The 23,546-nt window shown below is 42.7% G+C and overlaps 1 protein-coding gene across 5 annotated transcripts in view; it reads left to right on the top strand.

The window, feature by feature from the left end:
* The first annotated feature begins 890 nt into the window (after positions 1-890).
* The window catches only part of UBXN7 (UBX domain protein 7), a 30,985-nt gene continuing 8,329 nt past the window's right edge, over positions 891-23,546 (top strand). For 2 of the 5 annotated variants that reach the window (XR_012624250.1, XM_074833373.1), the window contains exons 1-10: positions 891-999; positions 4,167-4,314; positions 6,327-6,394; positions 9,268-9,333; positions 10,946-11,058; positions 17,224-17,370; positions 17,771-17,861; positions 18,993-19,120; positions 19,465-19,858; positions 20,616-20,695. Coding sequence is in view for 4 of the 5 variants with exons in the window: in XM_074833373.1 (XP_074689474.1) it covers positions 927-999; positions 4,167-4,314; positions 6,327-6,394; positions 9,268-9,333; positions 10,946-11,058; positions 17,224-17,370; positions 17,771-17,861; positions 18,993-19,120; positions 19,465-19,858; positions 20,616-20,695 (1,308 nt within the window). In the remaining variant the exon portion in view is untranslated. Of the gene's footprint in view, positions 1,000-1,075; positions 1,581-4,166; positions 4,315-5,313; positions 5,422-6,326; positions 6,395-9,267; positions 9,334-10,945; positions 11,059-17,223; positions 17,371-17,770; positions 17,862-18,992; positions 19,121-19,464; positions 19,859-20,615; positions 20,696-23,546 lie in introns of those variants that run through there. The other 3 variants (XM_074833375.1, XM_074833376.1, XM_074833377.1) reach the window with 3 other exon arrangements.

Below are 23,546 nucleotides of genomic sequence, written 5' to 3'. Positions count from 1 at the left end.
TTTCCTGGCTACCTCACAGAATCACAGAATCATTCAGGTTGGAAAAGACCCTCGGGATCATCGAGTCCAACCCTCAGCCCAACTCTACAAAGTTCTCCCCTACCCCACATCCCCCAACAGCTCATCCAAACGGCCCTTAAACACACCCAGGGATGGTGACTCCACCCCCTCCCTGGGCAGCCTATTCCACTCTCTGACCACTCTTTCTGGGCAACATTTTTTCCTCATGTCCAGTCTGAACCTCCCCTGTTGCAGTTTAAAGCCGTTCCCTCTTGTTCTGTCACTAATTCCCTGTGAGAAGAGACCAGCACCAACCTCTCTACAACGTCCTTTCAGGGAGCTGTAGAAAGTGATGAGGTCTCCCCTCAGCCTTCTCCTCCTCACACTAAACAGCCCCAGCTCCTTCAATCGCACCTCATAAGATTTATTCTCCAGGCCTCAGGCCCTACCTCCTCCCTTGCAGCACCTGGGGCCCCTGAACACGCTTCCGCGCGAGGGCCGAGGCCTGCCAGAGCCCTTGCTTTGCCGTGACGAGGTCAGTCTGCGTGGAAGCTCTGGCCTCGCATTGCAAGTGTTTCAGCATCGCCGCTAAGGCCTCTGCTCCTCGAGTGCTGCCATAAACGGAGGCGGAGGGTCTGAGATGCCGGGGGAAAGGCTTCCCAGCCGCGATAGTGTTTGAAAAGCCGCGGAGGGCGCTGAGGCGGCGGGGCGGGCCGCGTTGCCACGGCAACTCCCGCCTCTCCGGGCCGCTGAGGCGACGGGGCGGGGCTGGCCGCGTTGCCACGGCAACTCCCGCCCCGCCTCGCCCGCGGCGGCGTGCAGAGGCGCCTCCCCGGCGGCGGGCAGAGGAAGGGCGCGGGCGGGCGCCGCGCCTGCGCAGAGCGCGCGGGCCGGCGGCGTGCGTGTTGTTGTGCGGCGGCGGCAAGATGGCGGCGCACGGGGGCTCTGCGGCCTCCTCGGCGCTGAAGGGGTTAATCCAGCAGTTCACCGCCATCACGGGTGAGGCACACGGAAGCCGGGGTCCGCCGAGCTCGGCCGAGGCCGCCGCCGCCGCTGCGTGCTTAACGGGCGGCTCCCATCCGGCCACCGCCGCCGCGGCAGGGGGCGGCCGCCCCGGGGGGCGGGAGGCCGAGCGGGAGGAGCGGGCCGCGGTGTGAGGCGCTGCGCGGGACGAGGCGGAGCGGCGCCGGCGGGCGGCCCCGGGCACGCTCCCTCCGGTCTCCCGGGAGGGCCATCCCGCCGCTGCCGCGGCCTCGCTCGAGGCGAGAGGCGCTGGCGACGGCCGGGCCTGTCAGTGGGCGCGCTCCGGGGCCCGGCCCGCCGCGGCGGGTGGTGCCCGAGGCCCGCGCCGGGCACCCGGGGTGCCTCCGCCCTGTACGTCGTGGGGGCCGCCTCGTTTTTAGCGGCGGCTTGGAGACGCCGCTCGTTGTCCCCGGTCGGCCGAGCTTCTCGGGGGTGCGGGTGCTCCCTCCCGGCGCTCCGCTCCGCCCCGGGAACCCCGTACTGCTCCTGCAAAGAAAGCTGACGGCCGGGAGGGAGACTGGAGCTGAACCCCGATTCCGCGTTTAAAAAAGGAAAAAGTACGGTCGACTTACTAAGAATTTAGTTTGCTAATGCAGATAGCAAGTCGCTTTTAAATTGAAGTTTCCTGCTTTAGCTTCTGTACTTTGAGCGCTTGACCCACTTTGAGTTTAATCTGCTTCACTATAGTTCCCCCCCGCTTCTGGCATTACATATCAAATACTGAAGGAGTGTTTAATAAAACAACTTTGGATTTTTAGTCGATAAAAGTGAAGCTGCTTTTAATTTCGTTTATTCTAACCAGCTCGGTTTCAGGTTGCATCCCTGTACTCGGGCTTGGATGCACTCAAATCCTGCCCAGGGATGGCGAGGGTGTTCAGGACCGTGAACATGCCAGTAGGGTACACTGGGAAATTATTGATCACTCAGTTCTCCTTAAAGAAGCCTTTTAGAATAAACCCTCAAAATGAAAACAACCTAGAGCAAATACATTTTCATTATAGTACATGCCCGTGTGTGCCTTGTGTTTTCTTTTCAGTGGTGCCTGAGATGTTTGCTAAAAAACAAACTAGAACAGGTGGAGCCATCCTAGTTTGCTCTTCCTGACAGCTTTTTGTGCTTACACGGATAAACATAAGAGTACCCCCCTTACGCTTTCACACGGAAAAAAAAAAGAACCTGCTGAGCTTCACCCACCCACTATTAAAGTAGAGCTTTGAAGTTTTGTTTTTCCATTTTAGCAGAATTTAAGGTTATGTCGAAAAGTGTTGTTGCGGAGCTTGTCTTGCCAATACTGGTGTGATTTGACAGGTGCTCAGAAGCGCACACACCCTTAGTGGTTTGTGTTAGCAGCTTTCAACTTTCAGTTGTAAGTGTACGAGATCATTCCTGTCTGTAGGGAAAAGGCTGAATGAATACTGTACCAACAGTTTGATTCTAGCGTAGGTGATAGTGAGGAATGAGGAGAAATAGCCCTTGATGTAGTTCTCTTACCCAGATGGCAGAATTGTGTTTTACTTTAGTGCTCTCACCCAGAAAAGTATTGCTAAGAGAGTGTAGCTCCTGGGTATCTTTACCGGTGAAATGATGGGATCTCTCTGAAATTTGCTTTGAGACTTAGCAAGTATTTAGTATTTTCTGTTTGCCAGCACAAGCACTGAAAACATTCATACGATGGCAGTTTCCTTAGGAGTGGTGGAGAAAAATGAAGAATCAGTACAAGCACTTTCTGTGTTGGTATCTTCAGAGGGTTGAATATAATATTTCTTCGAGTTCTTCTAAATGAATGTCTTGGCATGACTGTTCAGTGAGGTTGTAGTGTGGTACGTGTATTCCAAACTGTACAGGTATTGTTTAATTGCTACAGTTGACATTGAAATAAGCTGAAAATGCATTCCTCAAACGAAGTGCTCTTTGGCAAACTTGATGCTCTCGCGGCTTGCATCACTTTTTGAGATTTATTTTCCACTTTTTTCATCTCAGTTAAGGTCTTAAAATACAGCTGACTGCCATCAAAGTACGCTTGTCATGGCAGGTTGGTTTTTTTGGAAAACCAGTTCCCTCAATCAATTTATCTTTTCTCCATGATTTAATGTAGTGATGCAGGTCATTTAGAACTGATATATCTCAACAGTTTCAAAGTGTATTCTCTGTTCAAACTAGAGCTTCTTGAGCCTTTCCCAGAAAATCTGAGAAACGTCCAAATGTGTTTTGCCCAAACTTAAGTTATCTGTGACTATGATGCTGGGGACAGTGTTTTCTTCATTTTGGTGACTTGCAGTGAACCTAGTATTACTACAGATCCAAAAGCTACTTCCAAACTGGTTCAGCCGCATTTTGCCACTCTTCCTCTCTACCAGCCCTTCCCATATGAAAATAAACTCCTTGGCAGCCCACCACCTATAGGGACAGATGCTGTAGTAAGACATTTGAAGGGTCCGGTGTAGGAGAGTTTCCATTGATGAGGGTGCTTCTGTTGATGGTATATTTTTTGAGGAGAAGTTGGGAGGTAGAGGCTGACCCTCTGATGACAAGAGTTGCAATGATGCTGAGAACTCCTGTTTCATCCTGAGCAGCAAGAATAACACCGGATTTAGTTGTGCTTAGGAGAGATTTTAATAAATTTTAGTCATTATGCAAATAACTGTGTAGATGTGTACTATTTTCTCCCTCTTGGCTTTTTTTCTCTCCTCTTACGTGAACTGAGCTTCTGCTGGTTTGTTTTTGCCTCTTAGCGCAGTTGGTAAAATGGGGTATCTTTTCTTCCATCTCTAAGATTTAGTATTCTCCCTATTAAAATGTTAAGTAAGGTTTTCTTTTTTTGTGTATGCCTGCTAGTGTTTGGAAAATAAAATTGTACCAGGTAAAGGTCTGACCTCTAGAATAAAAGAAAAACCATGCTAAAGCCCCTCAGGTGGCTTCCTCTAAGTTTTCCCTTGATGGAAGGAAGAAGTCTGGCTGTCCTATATGCAGACATTCCCTTTCCTGGTGAGATATGTATGTTTGTGTCGTTTCATAGTTGTCCTTCAGAGATAATAAACTGTTCTTTCTAATTATTAATGCTTTGAGAGAGAAAGCTTGCCAGTCAGCTGTTCTAGCACTTCCAATCCAAATGCTTTAATTTTTTTTTTTTTTTGGCATTACAGGTGCCAGTGAAAGTGTGGGAAAGCATATGCTTGAAGCATGCAACAATAACCTGGAGATGGCTGTCACCATGTTTCTGGATGGTGGAGGCATAGCAGAGGAGCCTAGCACCAGTTCTGCAGGGGTGTCTGCTGTTCAACCGCACACTGAGTAGGTACCCGATGAACATGTCTGTACAAACGAGTAGTCTGTCTTAAGAATTTAATAGTGCAAGGCAGAACAAATAAGGTAATTGTCACTTCTAACCTGCTATCAGGTCACTGTAATTCATGCTGCTTTGATGATCTTGTTAAATGGATTGCTCCAGTATTGTTCTGGGTAAATAAGTTCTCATTACATAGTTGGTATGTAGACCAACACAAGTTAGTCTCTCTTGCATGTACTTCAGAAGTTTTCTGTAGCTCATACATACCACTTTCTGCAGACAACTCAAGACATTAAAGTGGGGGTCCGGTAGTAGGAGATTCTTTTAAACTGCTCCAGCAATCTTGCTCTATGTTAATTTGGCAGTTAGAGAGTTCTATTGTTTTGGTTCCTACACATGTAGTGACCTTAAGTCCCATTTGTAAGGGTTTTACAGTGTTATTTTAAGTGTAACCAGATTTGGCACTGGAAAGACTAGATTGTGTACACTAGTATGCAGAGGAATAAGCAACTACAAAATCTGCATCAGTGTCTTACGCATTAGATGCCAATAAAGGGAAGAGTTGTTCCACTTGAGCGTGACAGAAAGTCTTTCAGTGCTGCCTGTTAATGTGTCTGCTTGGGATAAATGGAATATTTTGAGTGGTAGCTAATTGGTGTAAGTCACATTCATTAAACATTCTAAATTAAACCTAGCCATGCTTTCATCTTTATGAAAATCTTCCACTTCAGGAAAAAGACAACTAAATTTTAAAGAAAATTCTTGCCATTCATACTTCTGAAGCACATGTATAAATTCATACAATTCTTTTAGTACTAACCTTTGTAGTTGATGTCAAGTGCCTTCCTGCTTGAACCTTTGACAGGTAATGAAGTTAAAACTCTGTATTTCTGTATAGGTGTTAGAGTTCTTATTTCTAGACAACTTCTGGCACATCAGTGACTTAAGATTCAAGTTTTTATTGGAATACTTTCTTTTTTATACTTGACACCCTCCAGGTGCTGGTCAGCTTAGTGTTACTTCTAGGAAGAGAGAACAATAAATATGCAAATGCAAAATGGAGAATAACTAGCTTCACAACAGCAATCAAAGATGTGGAGGTTAATAGCAAGGTTAGTGCGTCTTGCTGCCATTATGAGTTACTTTTTGAAACCTGCATGGCCAAGAGCCACAAACTGCACACTTTACAACTTTGAAGAGGCTGAGGGAAGAGGGCACTTCAGGAGTAGTTCATAGGCAGGTTATAGCAGTGGATTTCCTTGGGTGAGCCCATGCCTTCCTTCGCGTAGATCCGTGGGCCAGGTGACCACACTGAGTAAGTGATACTGTGTCAGAGCTCTTGTGATTTCCTTTCTTCTCCTGGTCATAATTTCAGAATATCTAGCAGTCTGCGACTGTAACTAAGCTGGTGATATGTGAGGGAGCCCAGCTATGTAAGCAGAGAATTGCTTCAGAAATGGGGGGAAATGGACGTTTTCCTTCCTCTGGAAAAGAGAGGGCTGTGAGTTTCAAGTGGAAGCAAAAAGTCTTCCAACAGAAGAAGGCTTGTAATAGGGAAGGTGGTATTTTTTGTCTCTCTAGGATTCTCTCTAGATAATCAGGGGAGGAGGGTGGCAAGTGGATTAATTAGTAGACTTTGCTAAGTTTTAAGAAACTTTTCCGAGTTCTAAGAAAGTTACTAACGAAGAAAAAAATGTTTAAATAAGAGATTGGCAAAGCCTGGGATCAAGTCACCCAGGGATTTGTGTAATCTTCTGTCAAGACTTTCAAAGGTCATCCATGCCAGATCTTAATGCAGAGTGTACCAAGTCCTGCATCAGTGCCATGAGTGGGAATAGGTGGTCTCTTGAGGTCCCTTTTGACCCCAAATCTCTGGATTCTGTGCAATGGTACAGCAGCATGCTTAGCTGGTTCAAGTTGCAGGAGCCTTTGGAGCACAATGCAATGTGGTTTATATAGTACTTGGAATATTGTCATCTGTCTGATTTTTATTTTTTTTTTTCTTCCCCTGTGATAGGGATGAAGTACGAGCTCCAATTCCTCAAAAACAGGAAATTTTAGTAGAGCCTGAGCCCTTGTTTGGAGGTAGGCTTGTGTTCTTATTTTGGTTTTTGTTTTCTTTACCTTGAGATGAGCTAAGTGACAAAAGAAAAACAGAACTTGCTGAATATGAAGAAAGCATTGTATGTGTTTTTATTCTTGGTTTTTTTTTTTCTCTGCTGCAACTCTGCAGCCACGTAACATGATTGCATAGTTGGAAATAACACCAGTGTTATTGAAAACCTCGCACGTTAGAGATGCTACGTTCCCAGTGGTACTAATTTGCTAACTCCTGTTTCATGAGACTTTGTGAGGCAACAGCCAATTAGCTATCATAAGTATACATCTGCATTCTGAGGGTTCAGAACCATGAGATACTGCTGTGAAAGTGTTCAGGGTGGTGGGATAAAAGATTGAGTCTTGACTGACGAGTGAAAATGAAGAGGACAAATGCATGCTTCTCAGGGAGATGATAGATCAGAAAGGGCTGAACTGTGTGATTACTCACTGTTTTCTCTATTTCTTATTTAGGAATTTAATTTGCTCTTTAAACTGCACCATGCAGCTAGTTTTCTTGTTTGTTTTCTGAAGCTGTTTATCACTTCTGCTTTTGAAACGTTCTTTTGCTCTAAGGAAGCAGGTGTTAGAAATGCTGTTTTCTTCTGGGTGCTTATCTAAAACACTGTTCAGTGCTCATGTAATACGCTAGTGTTCTGAATCTCAAAACCTCAATCTCAAACCTCTGCTGTAGTGGTTCTTTTACAGCAGCACAGGGCTGGAACTTCTGTAGCAGGACTGGATTACCTGGTGCATTATCCTCTCCTTTTGTATAGTGTCCATGTCTGTAGGGAGATCTAAGGCACTCTCTTTTTACGCTTACGTCCTCTAGTCTTGTGAGGCTCTGTTCCTCTCATGTTGACCATGTCATTTCTGGCTGCCTGTATGGCTTTTGCCATGTCAAGTGGATTGAGAGTCTTACCCTTTTTATCAGGGAAGAGCATGCAGGTGCTCATCTTTAAAGTGGCCTCATACCCATAGGAGATGCTCTTTTCTATTGTTTAGTTCCTTTGCTAGAAAGGAGAAGGCCAGGCTCCATGTTTACTCTGGAACTGGTTTTCTCTTGATCCTTTTTTTTTTAACATCAGAGAAGTCTTTAGTCAGGGTGCACAAGCCGAGATGTGGTTCCAGAGGAAGGTGCCCTGCTGAGGGCTCTCTGAAGACAGTGCACTTGTTCCTGTGGCCCAACGGAGTATTTGTCAGAGGTCTGTAGACTCCTGTGGGTTCGAGAATCTAAGAAGTGCGGGATTAAGACTGGCTGACCCTAATGCTTGGTCCTGTTCTACCCACCTGTCACACACTGATCTCAGACTCGCTGTCACTGGCCACCCAGCTGAGGTGATCTGTGGAGCAGTGACAGCCTCCTGGCACTGTCTGGCCCAACCAGTGCTAACGTGCTCACTAGTGCCCCTTCTGTCGAGAACATGAAGCAGCCTGACAAGCAAGCCGAAACCTTACTTGGGTCTTCTCAGCTCTAACCTCAAAGCGGGGGGCGTTCCGGTTTCTGTTTTTAACAGTGTCATATTGAGGTGGTCGTATGAGCTTAGGTTTTCTTCCAGTTGAAGTGATGACCCTGTCTATTTGTGCTCTGCCAGGTACATGGATCCCCTCTTGCAGTACAAAGGATATCAGAAAAACATCTGCCTGGACTGCTGTGAACATCTTCACCAGCGCTGCCAGGCTGTAGCTAGGCCTGGCAGGGAAATGGTGCTTTTGCTGAAGTGGTGCTTCAGTTGCTATTCTTAGCTGCAGTTAAAGTTGCTCTGAAGTTGGCTTTAGTGGGTTGTGCTTCTGCCTCAGCATTTAGAGGTGAAAGAGATGTTACTTACTGGAGTTAGGCGTTATTCACAAGCACGTTCCTCATCCAGGCCGACTTTATTTTTCCATGATTGTCTGTCTGGGACACACTGATTCTATCCTTCATGCTCTGTATGAGAAGAATGCAAGGAACTGGAACTGTGTACCATACTTTATGCCCTTGGCGTGGCACAAGGTGAAAGATGCTGCACACACTATGGGTGCAAAACCAGTAAGGGTCTCTAAAATCAAGTTTTGGAGGTACTTGCTTTATGACCTGTGTGTAGGTCGTGCTTTCTCACAGTAAATGAATGGATTTTTTTACTACAGGTTTCCCGTGAGTATACGTTGTGTTTATCTTACTCTGTTTAATTTGTTTATTGTTTATTTATTATGTCTTGTAACACTTAGACTTTGAAAGTTCTATCTTAAAATTGTTCTGTTTTCAGTTAATAGTAATGCAGTTGAATAGTTAGAATAAGTTGTGGCAGGCAGTTCTAGTTCTGTTTTGCATTGCAAGTATGGTGGTTGTGCTGTACCACAGGACTTCAGTGGTACTTTTAGGTACTCTTTCAGTTATCTGCCTGGGCTGCTGTCTCTGTCCAGCTGCAAATAATCTATTCTGAAGGTTTCCTTGCAGATAGTGATACTGGATCCAATGGAAACAGCCACACTCTTCCATTGGAAGGATTTAATCTTTTGAAGTTTTTAATCTACTTTGGTAAAAACCTTGACTGGAATTGTGACATGTTGATGCTGTGACAGCGCTGCCACTACGTACCGATGAGCCTTGGTGAACCCATCAGGAAGGGCTAACGTTAAACTTTTGTGTATTATTGATACGTGTTTGGTTGCTGGGGTAAAATTTGCTGGAGGGAGGATGTGTTAGGAAATGGGTCTTACAAACTACCTATTTCTATCCTCCCATCCTCCTCCAGCCCTTCCCACGTCATTCGTGCTTTGGGTTCCTATTCTGTTTTCCCACACATGTGATGGAAGGTACTAATATGTAATTATTTTGATTGTATACTTTTGAAATAATTCTTGAAATAATTTTTTTTTAGCTCCCAAAAGACGCAGACCTGCGCGCTCGATATTTGATGGCTTTCGGGATTTTCAAACGGAAACCAGTAAGTGTCTACAGATCAGTAAGCTAGAGGTTCTATTTTTTTTTTAATGCAAGATTGAAAAATAGTTTCTGTTGTAAGGTAGGACAGCTTTCAGTTGTTGAATGGTTTTTAAATTGCCTACAGTATAGCAAAAGGGTTTTTTATTAACATTATTGTGCTGTTCATTGTTGTAGTGTCAGTACTGTTTGCTGACATGTCTCTTCCATGTTTGTGGCACAGTTAAGGTTGTTAGTTTATTGTTCTGGGGTGGCTGGAGGGGGAGTCCTGAGTAATGGAATATGAAGCAGGTAGGGTGCTGGTCCAAACACTTGCCTGTGTTACATAAATAAAACCTGCAGACAGTATATTCTGTCAACAAAATACTTTTTCTGCTCTAGAAGGAATTGAAAAAGGGAAAGAATCTAACACCCATATAGGAATTAAGTTAATCCACTGAACCTTTCTTGGCTAGCCAGCGGTCATTCTGGCACTTGAATTAGATTTGAGCAGCCCTGAGGCTTCTTCCTTGGCTGCACACAAGGTTCTCATGAATTTAATCGCTGTTTACCACTGTCTTACCTGTTGATATGCAGAATCTTCAAATGACAAAGCACTGGCTGTTATTTAAGCCATTAAATTTCATAGAATATGATTCTTTGACAGCAGAACACCAGGTATTTCACAGCTGAGTTACAGCTGTTGTGCAGTTGTTGTCGCTGACGTTGCTGGAGTGTTCAAGAGATCTAACCATGGAGCAGGTTCCCAGGTAGTTAGGTGCTCTTGGATGCCAAACTGAAAATAAGTATTCATAATTACTTTAGTTCCCCTGACAGGTTAGGTCAGGGTTTTCCAGTAATAATGAACTCATCAAATACTAAAGCTCCTGAAAGTTTTTGGTTGCGGGATAGTTATTGCTCATTTCAGCTGACTCTGTTCCATAAAATACATTGTGTCGCTGCATTTTTAGGTGAGCAATTGCTGTGATTTACCTTTACTGTGTATGGTCATGTCTATATAGGAAACGTGTTCTGTATTATTTTGAATGGAATTGATACCACTAAAAGAAACAAGCTCAAAGTGTGGTACTTGGGGATAAACAGGGCTGAAAACGCGTTTACCTGGAAGAGACAGTGGTATCTAGAGCCGATTGTGGGAAGACTAGATATTTAATATAAACATCCAAAGATATTTCTCCATGTAAACTAAGTCTGGTTTTTTTTTTTTTCTTTCCTGTGGGATTGCCTTACGGTCAAGATGTAGTAACACTGGAATAGAAATATTCCAAGTACAAGTTATGATGCTACAATCTAGGTCAGTTTCCCCTTTTAAAAGCATCACTAGGGACAAGTCACAGCTTTTTTTTTTTTTTCTCATTTGTTCTCAAATGTGGGCATATGACCCCCTCTGCTGATATTCGCATTTGTTAAGATTTTTTTTTTTTTAAGGTGAAATAAATGCCCAGTGCTTGAGAAAGCTGGGGCAAGCGGAGTTCTTACCTAACACAGCAGCTAATCTTGTTCAGTGTGGTGTAACCTTATGACTCTAGTGCCAAAGTTTTGTGTATAGCCAGTAATAAATCCATCATGTGAGTATTTTGTCTAATTCAGCTTCCTTTCCTCTTGGGGCTGTGCAGTTCGACAGGAACAGGAGCTACGAAATGGAGGGGCAGTAGATAAGAAACTCACTACTCTAGCAGACCTCTTCAGGCCTCCCATTGATCTGATGCACAAAGGCAGCTTTGAAACGGTAAGTTTTAAAATTTTGGTGCAGTTCCTTATGCGATGACTGTATACAGTGTGCAAGCCTTGTGTTAGGCATGTATGGATCCGTTGTCGGATGATTAGAAAGTTAAAAAAACTGTATAGTGATAAATATTTGATGGACCGCATATGGAAATGTTGATGATTTATTGAAGGACTTAAGTAATGATGGTAGACCACATTGTTTATGTTTAAATGTCAGTGTGGCAAATCACACTCGGTGAAAGACTTTAGTGGGTAAGGGAAGCTGGTCAAAGTGGAAAAATTGCATCCCTTGAAGTATCTTTGCAGAGCACGATACAGAAAAAGCTGAAGTAAGATTGCTTTTGACAGGTGAGCAAGTACTTTGCAAGGGGCAACGTAGTTTGCAGCACAGCCCTGCTAAGAGGCTCAGGCGGAGTTATGTTAACACAGCTAAGTGGTTTCTGATACCTGAGCTAGTAGAAGTATTTGAGTGTGGCTTTGTCACAGAGGCACAGCTTTATCTTCAGTAGCGGTCTTGCTCTTGTATAAAATCACAGTGGCTGTCTTTTGCATCTGGTAGTGATGGAAAAAGTATCCAAGAGATTGTCTGCCTGAGAAGGGGACTGTTAGATTTAAATAGTTTCAGGTCTCACCTTTCCTCTCTGTGTAGGCATGTGTGGATCTAGTCATAAGTTGTTATTATATGAATCAGTGACTTAACTAATGATTGGAGAATATGCAAATTGGTATAGATTTTTATTTTTTGAGTCCATAATTTCTAGATATTCTTCAGAAGTTGCAGTTACTACTGAACTTCCACCTGGTCATCTTGAAGTAGCTGAGATTGATGATGATTTTATATTTGATGATTTCATGAGAATGCAAACTAAGGATTAAATGGTGCAATACAGATGCTGCATACAGTGCTGGAGACCTGACTGTATGAGCTGAACAAAAGTATTATTTACATTCTTTTCACATTTGCCTCTACTGCCATGCACAAATACTAGAACACTGCTGGAGAATTTTTTGAGAAATGCTGTGTGCCTCTACTGAGTCCCCAGTTCTCATCCTGTTGGCCTCATCTCTCCTTTTATGCTTCCCAAATCACCAGGGATCAGTTGTCTTGTCACTAATTCCTGTATTCTGACAGTGCCCTCCATATGTTTAATCTTGTAACAAAATTCCAGGTTTGAAAGGATGCTGGCAGAGAATAGCTGTGTCTGCCTCAGCAAGTAATTTGGTGTGATGGAAGCAGATGAGCAGACTGAAGTAGCTGGTGCTGAGACATCCCAGCCTTGTGGTACATGGTCCAGGGTTTACCTCAAACAAGGGTGTGTCAGGTCCTGCAGGTGATGATACCTACTGGGCCTGTGGTTCAGGGCTGTTTGTGAACCCAGGGAATGTGTGGTTAAAGGCAACAGTGAAGGGAATTCACATGAAAACAGCCAGTGCTGCTCCAGACTGGCACATACAGAGTTGGCGAGTGCCCTCTGACCTCTGCTGTGGGATGTGAGATGTGTGCTAGTCTTTCCTCGTGTCTTGCTGAAAACGTATCAGGACTTCAGCAGTGTTGATTGTGGCATCCGCCACAGCCAAAAGTAGAGCATGAAATAACTGGTTGATAGATTTGATTGTCCTAAAGTCTCTGCATTCTTACTCAGTCTTGTAAGTTTAAAAAAAAAAAAGGGGGGGGGGGGGGGAAGGTTTGTATATACACACCTTGTCCTGTTCTTTACAGTAACTTGAACTTAGACATGTACGCTTTCTGGTCTTGGTATTCACCTTTCTGTGTTCTTGTACAGTTCCTTGTCCCCTGGGATACCCTTCATTTCAAACTGATGCTTCTCAACTTCATTGCAATAAAAATCTTCAGCTTCTCAATTTGTTGACCATTACCCCTTCCATTTTACCTTTTATGACTGTAGACTGCTGTACTGCTTCAGCCTGGGACAGTGTCAGGCCTCCTGTGAATCCAGCGACCAGAGTCTCTCAAAATTAATATCTAGCGAGCTGCTGTTAGCTTCTTCCTTCTCTCTAGGCTTAGATAAACATATATAAACTGTATAATAAATCAGAGATGTTTACCACATTCCAAAGTACCAAAGACTAAATACTGTCATTCTGACACTCTTGTAGTTTAGTGTTAATCAAGTGGGGTTTTATTATTATTATTATTAGTGTGTGGTGTATTCTAACCTCTGGAGGGGTGTGCAAGAACATTCTGCTGGTGTTGTGCCATGTACATTTTATCATAGAATCATTTAGGATTTATGACTTTATTCAAACTTAGCAAGAATGATGGGATCTGGTCTTACTAAGGTTTTCATGTATCTTTGTGGTTCATTGTTTGTTGCTCCTCTTTGGGTACTAAGGTTGATTTTGATAGTAAGTAGATTTAGTTATCTTTGGTTTTCCCTAAGAAACCTAATTTTTCTTCAATTACAAAGAAACTTTGTTATCAGTAAGGTGCAAAAAGTTGCCATTTCATTTCAACTCAGTAATACTAGCTTTTATGAGTAGATGAGAATTAATTGTCCTTGAAGAGAAATTTTCAAGTGTTGAGTGACACTGATTTTTTTTTTTGAACTTGCTATCTGTGAAAAAGCAGTGTGCTTTACATACAGAACAACTTAGGATCACTATACCTGTAAAGTGAAGTGTGTGATTAACTAAATTACACCACAGAAGTGTGGTGAAAAAGATTTGATACAGAAAATCTGTAAAATACTTTCTTTTAATCCTGCAGGCTTTTTGAATATGAGATGTTAGTTACCTAATGACTGGTGGAATGGGGCTATATAAACCAGAGGCAAACAACTGGTGGGCCAGCAAGGTGTTGAGCTGAACTGCCTTTTTCTTCCTACTAGAAAATTTCAGAGAAACTGTCAGAGCTTAAATACACAGTGTCACTAAAAAGTCAGTATTTGAGTAGTGTTGTGTGGTTATACGATTAGGCTGTTGTCAGTTAAGATTGCACAAGGGATTTGTAACTGTCGTTTCCTGAATGTAATATTGAGCTTTAATGTGTATTAAGCTTCAGAGTTATCTGCTTAATGTAGAATCTGCTAGGAATAAATCACTGGAGTATAATAAAAAAATAAATTGCACACCAAACGTGCTTTGTAAAGAACAGCATGCTTTTGTTCTTATCTCAAAGACTGCTTTCAGAAATTGCAGGTGTTCATCTCTTCGTGCATATGATGCCAGATATGATTTAATTTGTGGTGGGTACACACCAAATTGACTTAGTTTGCATTTCTTGTTTAGGGAGGAGATAGTTGTGGTGCTTAACACTCATTAGGATTTCAATACTTCCGTGAAGTGATTGTATGTAATGTTGCAGTTTCAAGTCTGTCTATATGAAGTTTCCTCATTTTACAAGTTCAACCTTTTCTAGCTGTTTCCTGCTTTACAGCTGATACTGATTTTTTTTTTTTCTTTGTACATAGCAAGCAACAATAGTTTGGAAGCTAAACTAGTCATTGTACCCAAATGGTGCAATTATCTTTGCATAAGCATAGCCTGAAGATGCATGTTTGGGGTAGGAATGGCTGGTTGATGAAAGGTTGTATGCCCTGGTCCAGGCAAGAAGTGTAAGTGCTGCTGAGAGGGTGTTTCTTGTTACATAATCTCATGCTCCAATTTTGTCACCTGTTATCTTCCAAACTGAATCAGGCTTGATTAGCAGATGTCCAGAAGGTCACAAGATGCTGACTCCACTTCCTTGTTTCTCTCTGCTGACTTAAAGGAGCAGTGCATTTCAACAAAGCTGAGCAAGGAAGAATGACCACAACATTTATAAACCATATGTGGTTCAGAAAAGTCAAATGAGAGGAAAAGATGTTATTTTTAGTAATGTGAGAGTAGAGGTTATCCAGCGAGATCCGCTACTGAGTGTAAACAAGACTTCTTTCACATATTGTCTAACCAGATTGCTGGTTTGTTGCTGTAATTTGTCGTAGTGATGAAAAATGTGAATGGGTAGAAGGGGTGAAGGTGAACTTAGGACAGATTGGTTTGGTTTGGTTTTTGCATCTGGTCCATTGTATCTGAGATTTATTACCTCTGTCTTTAAAATTTCCCACTCTCCTGGCTGATGAAAGCTCGGAGATGCTTGCAAACAGTGGTTGTTCTGTACTTACTCTATCTGTTGCTCTTTAAGTGCCTTATACCTCTACGGAGGGGGAGAAATGGGGGGCAGTTGATGTTGGAAACAGTGGATCAAGAGCCATCAGACATAGCTTTTGGGATATGCAAGCCAGCATTTCCTTGTTCTTTTGTCACTTACCAAAATGACCCACCGATATAATCTCCAAACCTGCAGCGTTTCTTCCCCACCCCCCCCCCACTCTTCTCCTTCCATGTACCTCCACCCCTTCAGAAAAAACCCGGTAGCTGTGTAAGAGCAGAGTTGTGTGTGTGTGAGATGGTAGCAATTTAACTGTGTCCTTTTAAATGTTAAATGTGAAGCCTGTTGTTTTCAGAAGGAAGTTAAAAGTAGTTTGGAAAGCTATACCTGCTCTACAGGTGAAAACTCATCTTTGCAAATGTTCAGTGTGGAATTTCCTGCTTTGCATCCTTAGTGGAAGGACCTTAGCTGGAGAGAGGAGAGGTAGAGCCAGGTTTTCACTAATATTGAAAAATATAGAAAGTAAGTGGAGAAGAGTGAGAGACACTTTCCAGCTCTCTAGTTATATATTTTTGAGTTTGTTCTTTTAATCCAATATGGATTACATTAAAACACAAGACTAAGGCAATCTAATTGACTCACATAACATAAGGATTTTTGTTCCTTTTATACTTGGGCAGTACCTCTAGGCCTTGTCTTAAACTGATTTCCTAGAATTAGTTCTCAAAATCCACAGCTCAAAACAAGTCTTTTAAATAAAAGCATAATGACTATATTTTAAGACTCTTGCCAGTTACTTAGGTGTCACCTGCCCCACTTTTCTCTCTTGGTGACCAAATACTGGATTCTAACACTGTAATACTAGTGGTAAGTAGTTAGCATGAGGTCCCTTGCAAGAACAGGAGGACTATTCCATGCTTCTACATTCATATTTTTTTTTTTCCTTTGAGTAAAATAAAAATTGGCTCCGCAGGTCACTTGGCCATGCAGATTAATTTTGTAGGCTGAGATTCTTCACTTTGTGAAGCTGAGTGTGTGGGGTTCATGTGTTTGTCTATCACACATTGGATAGGCTGACTACTTGAAAGTGCACTGGCTAAAATTTGTTTTAAAAGTAAAAACTTTGGTTTGGGGAACAAAATACTGCCCAAAACAGCAAAATCTTGCATAACATCCTAATTCCTTGAGTTTGCTGTTAAGTGCATTACCAGCAGGATGGTGAACACATTTATAAATAAATAAATACTTTTTTCTTTTTTAAAAGGAAAGGGAGTTCATATGCTAGTTCCAGTCTTTCCAGGCGGTAAGAGCATTCCTGCTGTTGATATAGCCCTCTTTTTTTCAACAGGTATGACAGTTCAGCGATCAGAATTACATTCTTGATCAAACTCCTACCATTAACTTGCAACCAAGCAATCAGACAGTGCCAGCTTTGTGACTCAAACCAGTAAGATTTCTTCCTGCGCCTTCCTGTCTTCCTCCCCACTTGCAGTCTGGATAAGGAGCATCAAAAAAGGATGCCTAATTCGGCAGTTGCACAGTAATAGAGTAACTCAAACCTTGGAGAGAAAAAAAGAAAACACGCAGAGAGGGGGTCCTGTTGAATTAATGCAAGTCCTCTGTCCATTTTGCAACCTACTTAAATAGAAGATGATCCACAGGTTTATCTTTAGAATGAGCAGGTCTTTCCTCTGTTGTCAGATCAGTGTGACTGACCACACTATTTCCTGAACAAATACTTTATTCAGCGTCCCCGTGTCGTTCCCCCCCCCCCTCCCAAGTTGCTTTTCCCAGTCTGTGCTTGGCTTGTTGAAATCCAGCAGCTCTGTTCATCAGTGTGATTCTGTAATTCAACCAGTCTCATTTAAAGCAGGTCTTTCAGCCCTGCCTTCTGTTTTGTGGATGCCTTTTCACTAGCACTGTCCATCTTTCTCACTGTGAAGGGGTTTTGGTGAAAAATCTTGACAGTGTTAGAAGCCATCACTGATCATTGCTGGCATTGGTTATGTCTGGCTCTTCAGTTTTGGCTAACGAAGCTTTTCTCTCTGCTTACAGGCCAAGGAGTGTGGTCAGATGCAGAACAAATGGCTCATGATAAACATTCAGAATGTGCAAGATTTTGCCTGTCAGTGTCTCAACCGCGACGTCTGGAGCAATGAGGCCGTCAAGAACATAATCCGGGAACATTTCATTTTTTGGCAGGTGAGAAATTTAGTGGGGCCTTGCGGGTAACGTGGTGTCCTGGTAGGTGGGGCAGTGAAAAAAATGGACTACTTTGAATAAAACGGCACTGTTGCAGTTCTCTTGGAGAACTTGCAGAAAAGATGCAGTAGTTCAGAGATGTAGTTACGGATGTAGATGTAGTTCATGGATATGCATTTGGGTGCATAAACTGCCTTGTGCATTCAGGATGTTACTGCGTAGCTTCTGATACATGAAGGGTTAGAGGCGTATTTTCAGTCTGTCAGAATTGCTGAGAACTGTACATACCATTTGTAGCATATACTGTAAAATAGAGGAAAAACTTTGTACATTTTCAAGGTACAGTTTGTTTGCGTTCCCTCTCCACCCAGTAATTTGCTTCCAACGTGGTATTTTGTAGGTATATCATGACAGTGAGGAAGGACAGAGGTACATACAGTTTTATAAATTAGCAGACTTCCCTTATGTCTCCATCCTGGATCCCAGGACAGGTAAGATAAGTGACAGTTGGTTACCTGCAGTGTATATATCCCGTGAGAAGGGCTGGCAGTGGTAGGCTAGAATACCATCTATCACAGGACGTGTTGCATTCAGCTGAGGACTCTCAGTTACATTGTTTTGCTCTCTGAGAGACCTTGTTGTCCCTGAAGCAGTGAAATAGCACGTGCTGGAGGAACGAAGGGAATAAAACTCCCAGGGCTTGCTGAAATTATGTGTATTTAGTTATCGTACTTGATACAGTTTAGCGAGTACTTTGCTTATAAAGTGAAAATAGTACCACCTGGTGGTAAAACTCTGAAATTAATTTAAGTGTCCTCTGAAATCATGTGATGAATAAACTACAATATTTGTAAGCATTACATGAATCTGCTTCCTGCTTCTTGCACAGTAGCTTTGTGAGGCTCAGCAATGATTTACTAAATTGCATCTTAATTTTGAAATACCATTTTGGCTTTGGGGTTTTTGTTTGTTTGTTCACTTGTTTTTTTTACCTGAACAATCAAACTTCTACCTCGCCCTCCAGCTCTTTCAAAATTGTTACTTTTTCTTTTGTATCCAAACATCCTTTCTTCTTTTATCATCGTATAATGCAACTATATTAATGGTCTGGTCTCCTGCTTCTCAGGACTGTATTAACAGTGTCTGTAATCAGAGCTGAGATTTCTTGCTATTTGACTTAAACCACCCAAAACCTCTTTTTAATGTTGAAACCGAAGTTAGGATACTCTTCTTAGCACTTTACTTATGGAAACAAATGCTGTTTGCCAAGGTGTAGAATCAAAGCAGACAAGAATGTAGAAATGCTTCTTCATAAACTTAGTGGTTTGGCTTTTTTTAATTTTGAAGCCTAATTCACCATTCTGTGCACACGTTCCTATAGATAAAAGAATGGAAATAAACAGGGTCTGTATTTATGTCTCTCCACAACTGAAATCTTTTCAAGGGAGTGGAAAGAGGCAGCTTCATAGTTATCAAGTGGTAGCCTATAGGAAGCTGCAGTTTCCACAAACGTGACCTTTTGAAGAGTGTACGCGCAGCAGTGAGTTGGTGTGTTTGGCCCCTAAGCTGCAATCTTTCGCTGAAATCATTTCAAATTGTTTCACGACGCCTTTTGTCCTTAGGCCAGAAACTAGTGGAGTGGCACCAGCTAGATGTGACTTCTTTCTTAGACCAAGTGACTGGGTTCCTGAGTGAGCATGGACAGCTGGATGGCCATTCTACCAGCCCTCCCCAAAAATGCTCTCGTTCAGTAAGTATGAGGCCCTCTCAGAGGACTGGAGAAACCTGAAAGAACATGCTAGCCTGTTTTTATCCAGCTATACTGATTTCCCATTCAGTAGTATAAACAGACTTAATGAGTTAGTGCAAGAGCATGCAAAAATATGGTGCGCCAGGGAATGCCTTCTCCCATGATAACGTCTTGCGCAGTTTGTGTTTTCAGCATTTGTTTTGGATTTAGAAGTCATGGCATGACTAGCTTTCCGTGCTGCTTGTTCCAAAGAGAAAACTGTCAGGAAGACTGATGTCCTCTTGATTTTCAGTACGTATTTAAAAGCAATTTTTATGTATTTGTGTTATGTGTGTATTCAACAGGAGAGTCTCATTGATGCCAGTGAGGACAGCCAGTTGGAAGCTGCTATCAGAGCCTCGTTACAGGAGACGCATTTTGATTCCTCACAGGCCAAGCAGGAGAGTCGGTCAGATGAGGAGTCAGAGTCGGAGCTTTTTTCTGGAAGCGAAGAGTTTATTTCGGTTTGCGGATCTGAGGAGGAGGAAGAATCGGAAAATCCTGCCAAGTTGAGGAAGTCTCCGCACAAGGACTTGGGGTATAAAAAAGAGGAGAGCCGGAGGCCTCAGGCTGAGCCTCCTGCAAGGACTGAGCCTGGGACAACATCAAATCACAGAGTACTGCCCTGCATTGATGCAGGGATAGTGGAGGAGTCAGCTGACAAGCCTGAAAGTACGTTTCAGGGCCTAGATGTGAATGGTGAGTTGCCACGTTGGCTTTTTTTAGTGACCTGTGTTTTGTTTTTTTTTCTTTCCTGAAAATCTTTATATGCTGCCAAGCATGGTTTCATCCCTTGTTTTGAAAAGCTAAATCTTTTCTTCTGTCTTACTCCCTCCGTGACACCAGACTTTTGGGCAATTCACCTTGCCAGCAGCACCACTTTGGCATAGTGATGCCCCAAACCGCAGAATCATGTTAGTCACTGAGCTCGAGTTTCTTAGTTTGAGACCTTGCCCAGGAATTAAGTGTGTATTGGTGTAATGCACGTGCATATGACAGAGCTTCTACCGGTATGGTAGAGAGAAGCAGAATAACACCAGCCCCACCTTGTGCTCAGTTAGCTTGGCTGCCTCCATGGCCTGGACTGAGTTTTGGTAATGCAACTTTGGTTAATACAAGCGAGCCCCTGGAGTCTCTGTTTCCTCCCCGCGGTGCCTGAGCTGGGATGCAGCAGAGTGAGGTGGCCTCAAAGGCAGAGGTAGCACAGTGTGCTTCTCTCTGGGAACGCTGACCGGTTTCAGTCACTACTATAAACTCTTGACAGACTCCTGGGTTTGATGTGTGTATTTTAAACACGTGTGGTAGAAGTATATCTTCATAGACTGGAACCTTGTATTTGTCTCCAGTCCCTAACCCTGCTATGCTGTGCAGTAAAGCATGGCACCTAAAATCTACAGAAGAGCTCAGTTCAGCTGCGTTGTTGTTTGTTAACTTGTAGTAACTTCCTTTATGCTAGGACCAAAGGCACAGCTGATGCTAAGGTATCCAGATGGAAAGAGGGAACAAATTTCACTGCCTGAACAAGCTAAACTTCTGGTAAGTGGAGTTAACTGGAATCCTTGTTTGAGTACAGGAGAGCTGAAACTGGACAATTTTTTTTTTTACTAGTGGCACTATTAAAATTGGATCTAGTGAAAGTGGTATATCCAGGGAGTGCTTACACTGTCATTCTGTTGTGTTTCTTCTGTGTCATTCCTCTCTTCTGATCAACAGACTCTGCTGGCTCTGTGTGTTTCCATTGCTGCTTGGGTTGGGTGTACACTCCAGTGTCTGTCTTACTCCCAAAACTGTTAGTTTCCTTTCTAAAATGACTCTAAATGGCTTTTGCATTCATCATTAAGTTATCATAAAGTACTCTCTGCTCACTCATTTGTGGGTTTTTTTTTTTTCTAAATGGAAGAGTTCAGTCATTACCCATGGTCAGACAACAGTAAAATCAAAGGCAAAACTTCATTCTTGTTCTCCATCTCTCATTGTACTTCCACACTCCTTTCTGAATGTGGATGACAGAGCATACTTTGGAGGAAGTTCTCCCAGAACAAATTTATTACAATATTGTTTAATTACTGTGCTTCAGGTGTGCATCTCAACTGTGCTTTGAGCTTGTTTACCTTGCAGAAGCCAATGTGGATGGCATTTCCATCAAAATTTTGCAGATGCTTATCTGGAAACAACGTGTAAAGAGGTCACTGTATTCCTGGTAGCTGTGAGTTTTCATGACACAGTGGCCAGTGAAGGTTGTTTTAGTATAATCAACCTAAAAGCTCTTCCTTGAAGTCTTAGGGAAGGCAAAAGCACACCTCTTCAGAAGGATCTTGTGCAGATTTAGGAGAAAAGTGTGACATCTCTTACAGAAAATGAAACTATAACTTAGTCTGCGGCACTCTAGACATGTACGGTGTCTCAAGCTCTTATTCTCATCCTTAGCTCTTTTGCTTGAAAATAAAAGGAAAAGAAAGTTGCTTTTGTTATACTGTCAACTCCCTCAAAACCAAGCGTAAGTGGGTAGGATGTAGACTGCCTGCAGTGCCACATGTGGAGTTCAGGAGCTGAAATAAAAAGACTGAGGAACACTGGCAGAGCATCATTCTTACTGTAGGAACCAGCTTTACTTTCAGACCTTCATTCTTGCTTTTTCATAGCAGTCATTGGTGTATAATCTTTTTCCAAGTACTCTTTTATATCTTAACTGCTTTTTGAAAGCAGTCTGTTAAATAAAGGTGTGTGTATTATTAAACGTGTAGCACTTTTGAATACTTAACTAATTTATTTAGGTGGTACGTAGGTGTAATACTAATATATTCCTGGTAATTCTGATTTGTGGTTTGACTCATTTTATGGATTGTGGTAGTTAAAGGAAGTTAATCTCAGCATGTGGTTTCCTTTGCTGCCACCTGTTCTACAGTCAGCAGAGGAGTTTAGGTGAGTCAAGGTTTGTGGGTAAAGATATCTTTTTATTGCAGAGCTGGACAGGCAGCCTTTGTGTTCATGCCATGTGATCTTTTAAAGCCATTTCAGTCAGATCAAGATTGAGTCTCAGGTGTTTCTTTGTGAGCATCGTTTCCATGCTGATTTTTTTTCAGCCCTTAGTTGCTTCCATTTTAAAGCTCTCCAGAACTATAAAAAGAGATTGTTTAAGGAGACAATTGCACTTCAGAAGTTTTAACTGGTGATATGATGTTGCTCTCCCACCAACACTGGCTGTTTTTTAAAACTTTTTTTTAAATCATTGCATTGTTATCAGTCAAGAGTGGCTTCTTTACACACTGTTATCTCCAGGATATGCTTATGCTTCCAATATTACTGCTTTTTTTTATAGGAGCAGTTGCTCATTGTGTGCGATTAAGCTGACTTCACTCTGGTCAACAGCTCAGCCCTTCATCTCACCACTGACTGGTTACCTGAATAACTTTTGTTTACCAAGTGTTGTAAGGTGTGCAGGAAAGGCTGGCCTTTAAATGGGACGGGGGGGAGATGTGGGCAGTAAAATTCAGTAAACTTGAATTTTTAAATACAGTGTAAAAGGAATTTTGATCATCCTTGTTGCCTGAAAAGGAAGTCAAACCCACTTACTTGCATTCCTCATCAGACACAGGGATTGTAATCTGCAGATTGTTGGAGAACAGTCCAGGTAAAAGAGGAGGTTGGGGCGACAGTCTCCTCATACCAAAGGTTTGTGTGTGGATTTTGATGGAATCAGAAGAAATCTCCATGCAGGTACTTACTTCCCTGGCTGTTCTGCAGTCATCAAATCTTGGAAAAGTCCAGGTTGAAAAGGATCCCTGGAGATGATCTAGTCTAACCCTCTGTGGAAAGCAGGGCTGTACATGAGGTTATCCAGGGCCCTCTCAAGCTGAGTCTAGAATACTTCCAGCCAGGGACATTCCAGCACTTCTCTGGGCAACTTACTCCAAAGTCTAATTTCTCTCATGGTAAAGAATTCCTTCCTTATATTCAGATGAATTTTCCCCTGGAGCGACTTGTGTGTGTTTTCTCTTGACGCCGTGCATCTTTGAGAAAGAAATGCCTTTATTTTCTTTATATTGGAACACTGTGGTGATATTCCCACCAAGCCTTTTCCTTTCTAGGCTGAACAAATCTAAGTCCTTCAACTTTTATTCATGTACCAAGGCATGTCCTATACTTTAGTCATTTTGATGGCCCTGCTCTTGATCCTCTCCAGTTTTTCCTTGTCCCTCTTGAATGTGGAGACACAAAACTGAACACGGTGTTCCAGGTGTGGCCCAGCAGAGTGGCGTAATCTCATCCCTTGATCTTCTGGCAGTACTCTTGTTGAGGCAGTTCAGGTTTCCTGGTGCTGCTGCAGGGGTGCACTGCAGACATGTGTTGAGCTTTCTTGATGAGTTTTGACAATCTGTTCGAGACA

This window comes from Strix aluco, chromosome 9, assembly GCF_031877795.1.
Source record: "Strix aluco isolate bStrAlu1 chromosome 9, bStrAlu1.hap1, whole genome shotgun sequence".
Classification (NCBI taxonomy): Eukaryota; Metazoa; Chordata; class Aves; order Strigiformes; family Strigidae; genus Strix; species Strix aluco.
Note: the sequence above shows the minus strand (reverse complement) of the source record. Positions and strands in the feature narration are given on the sequence as shown.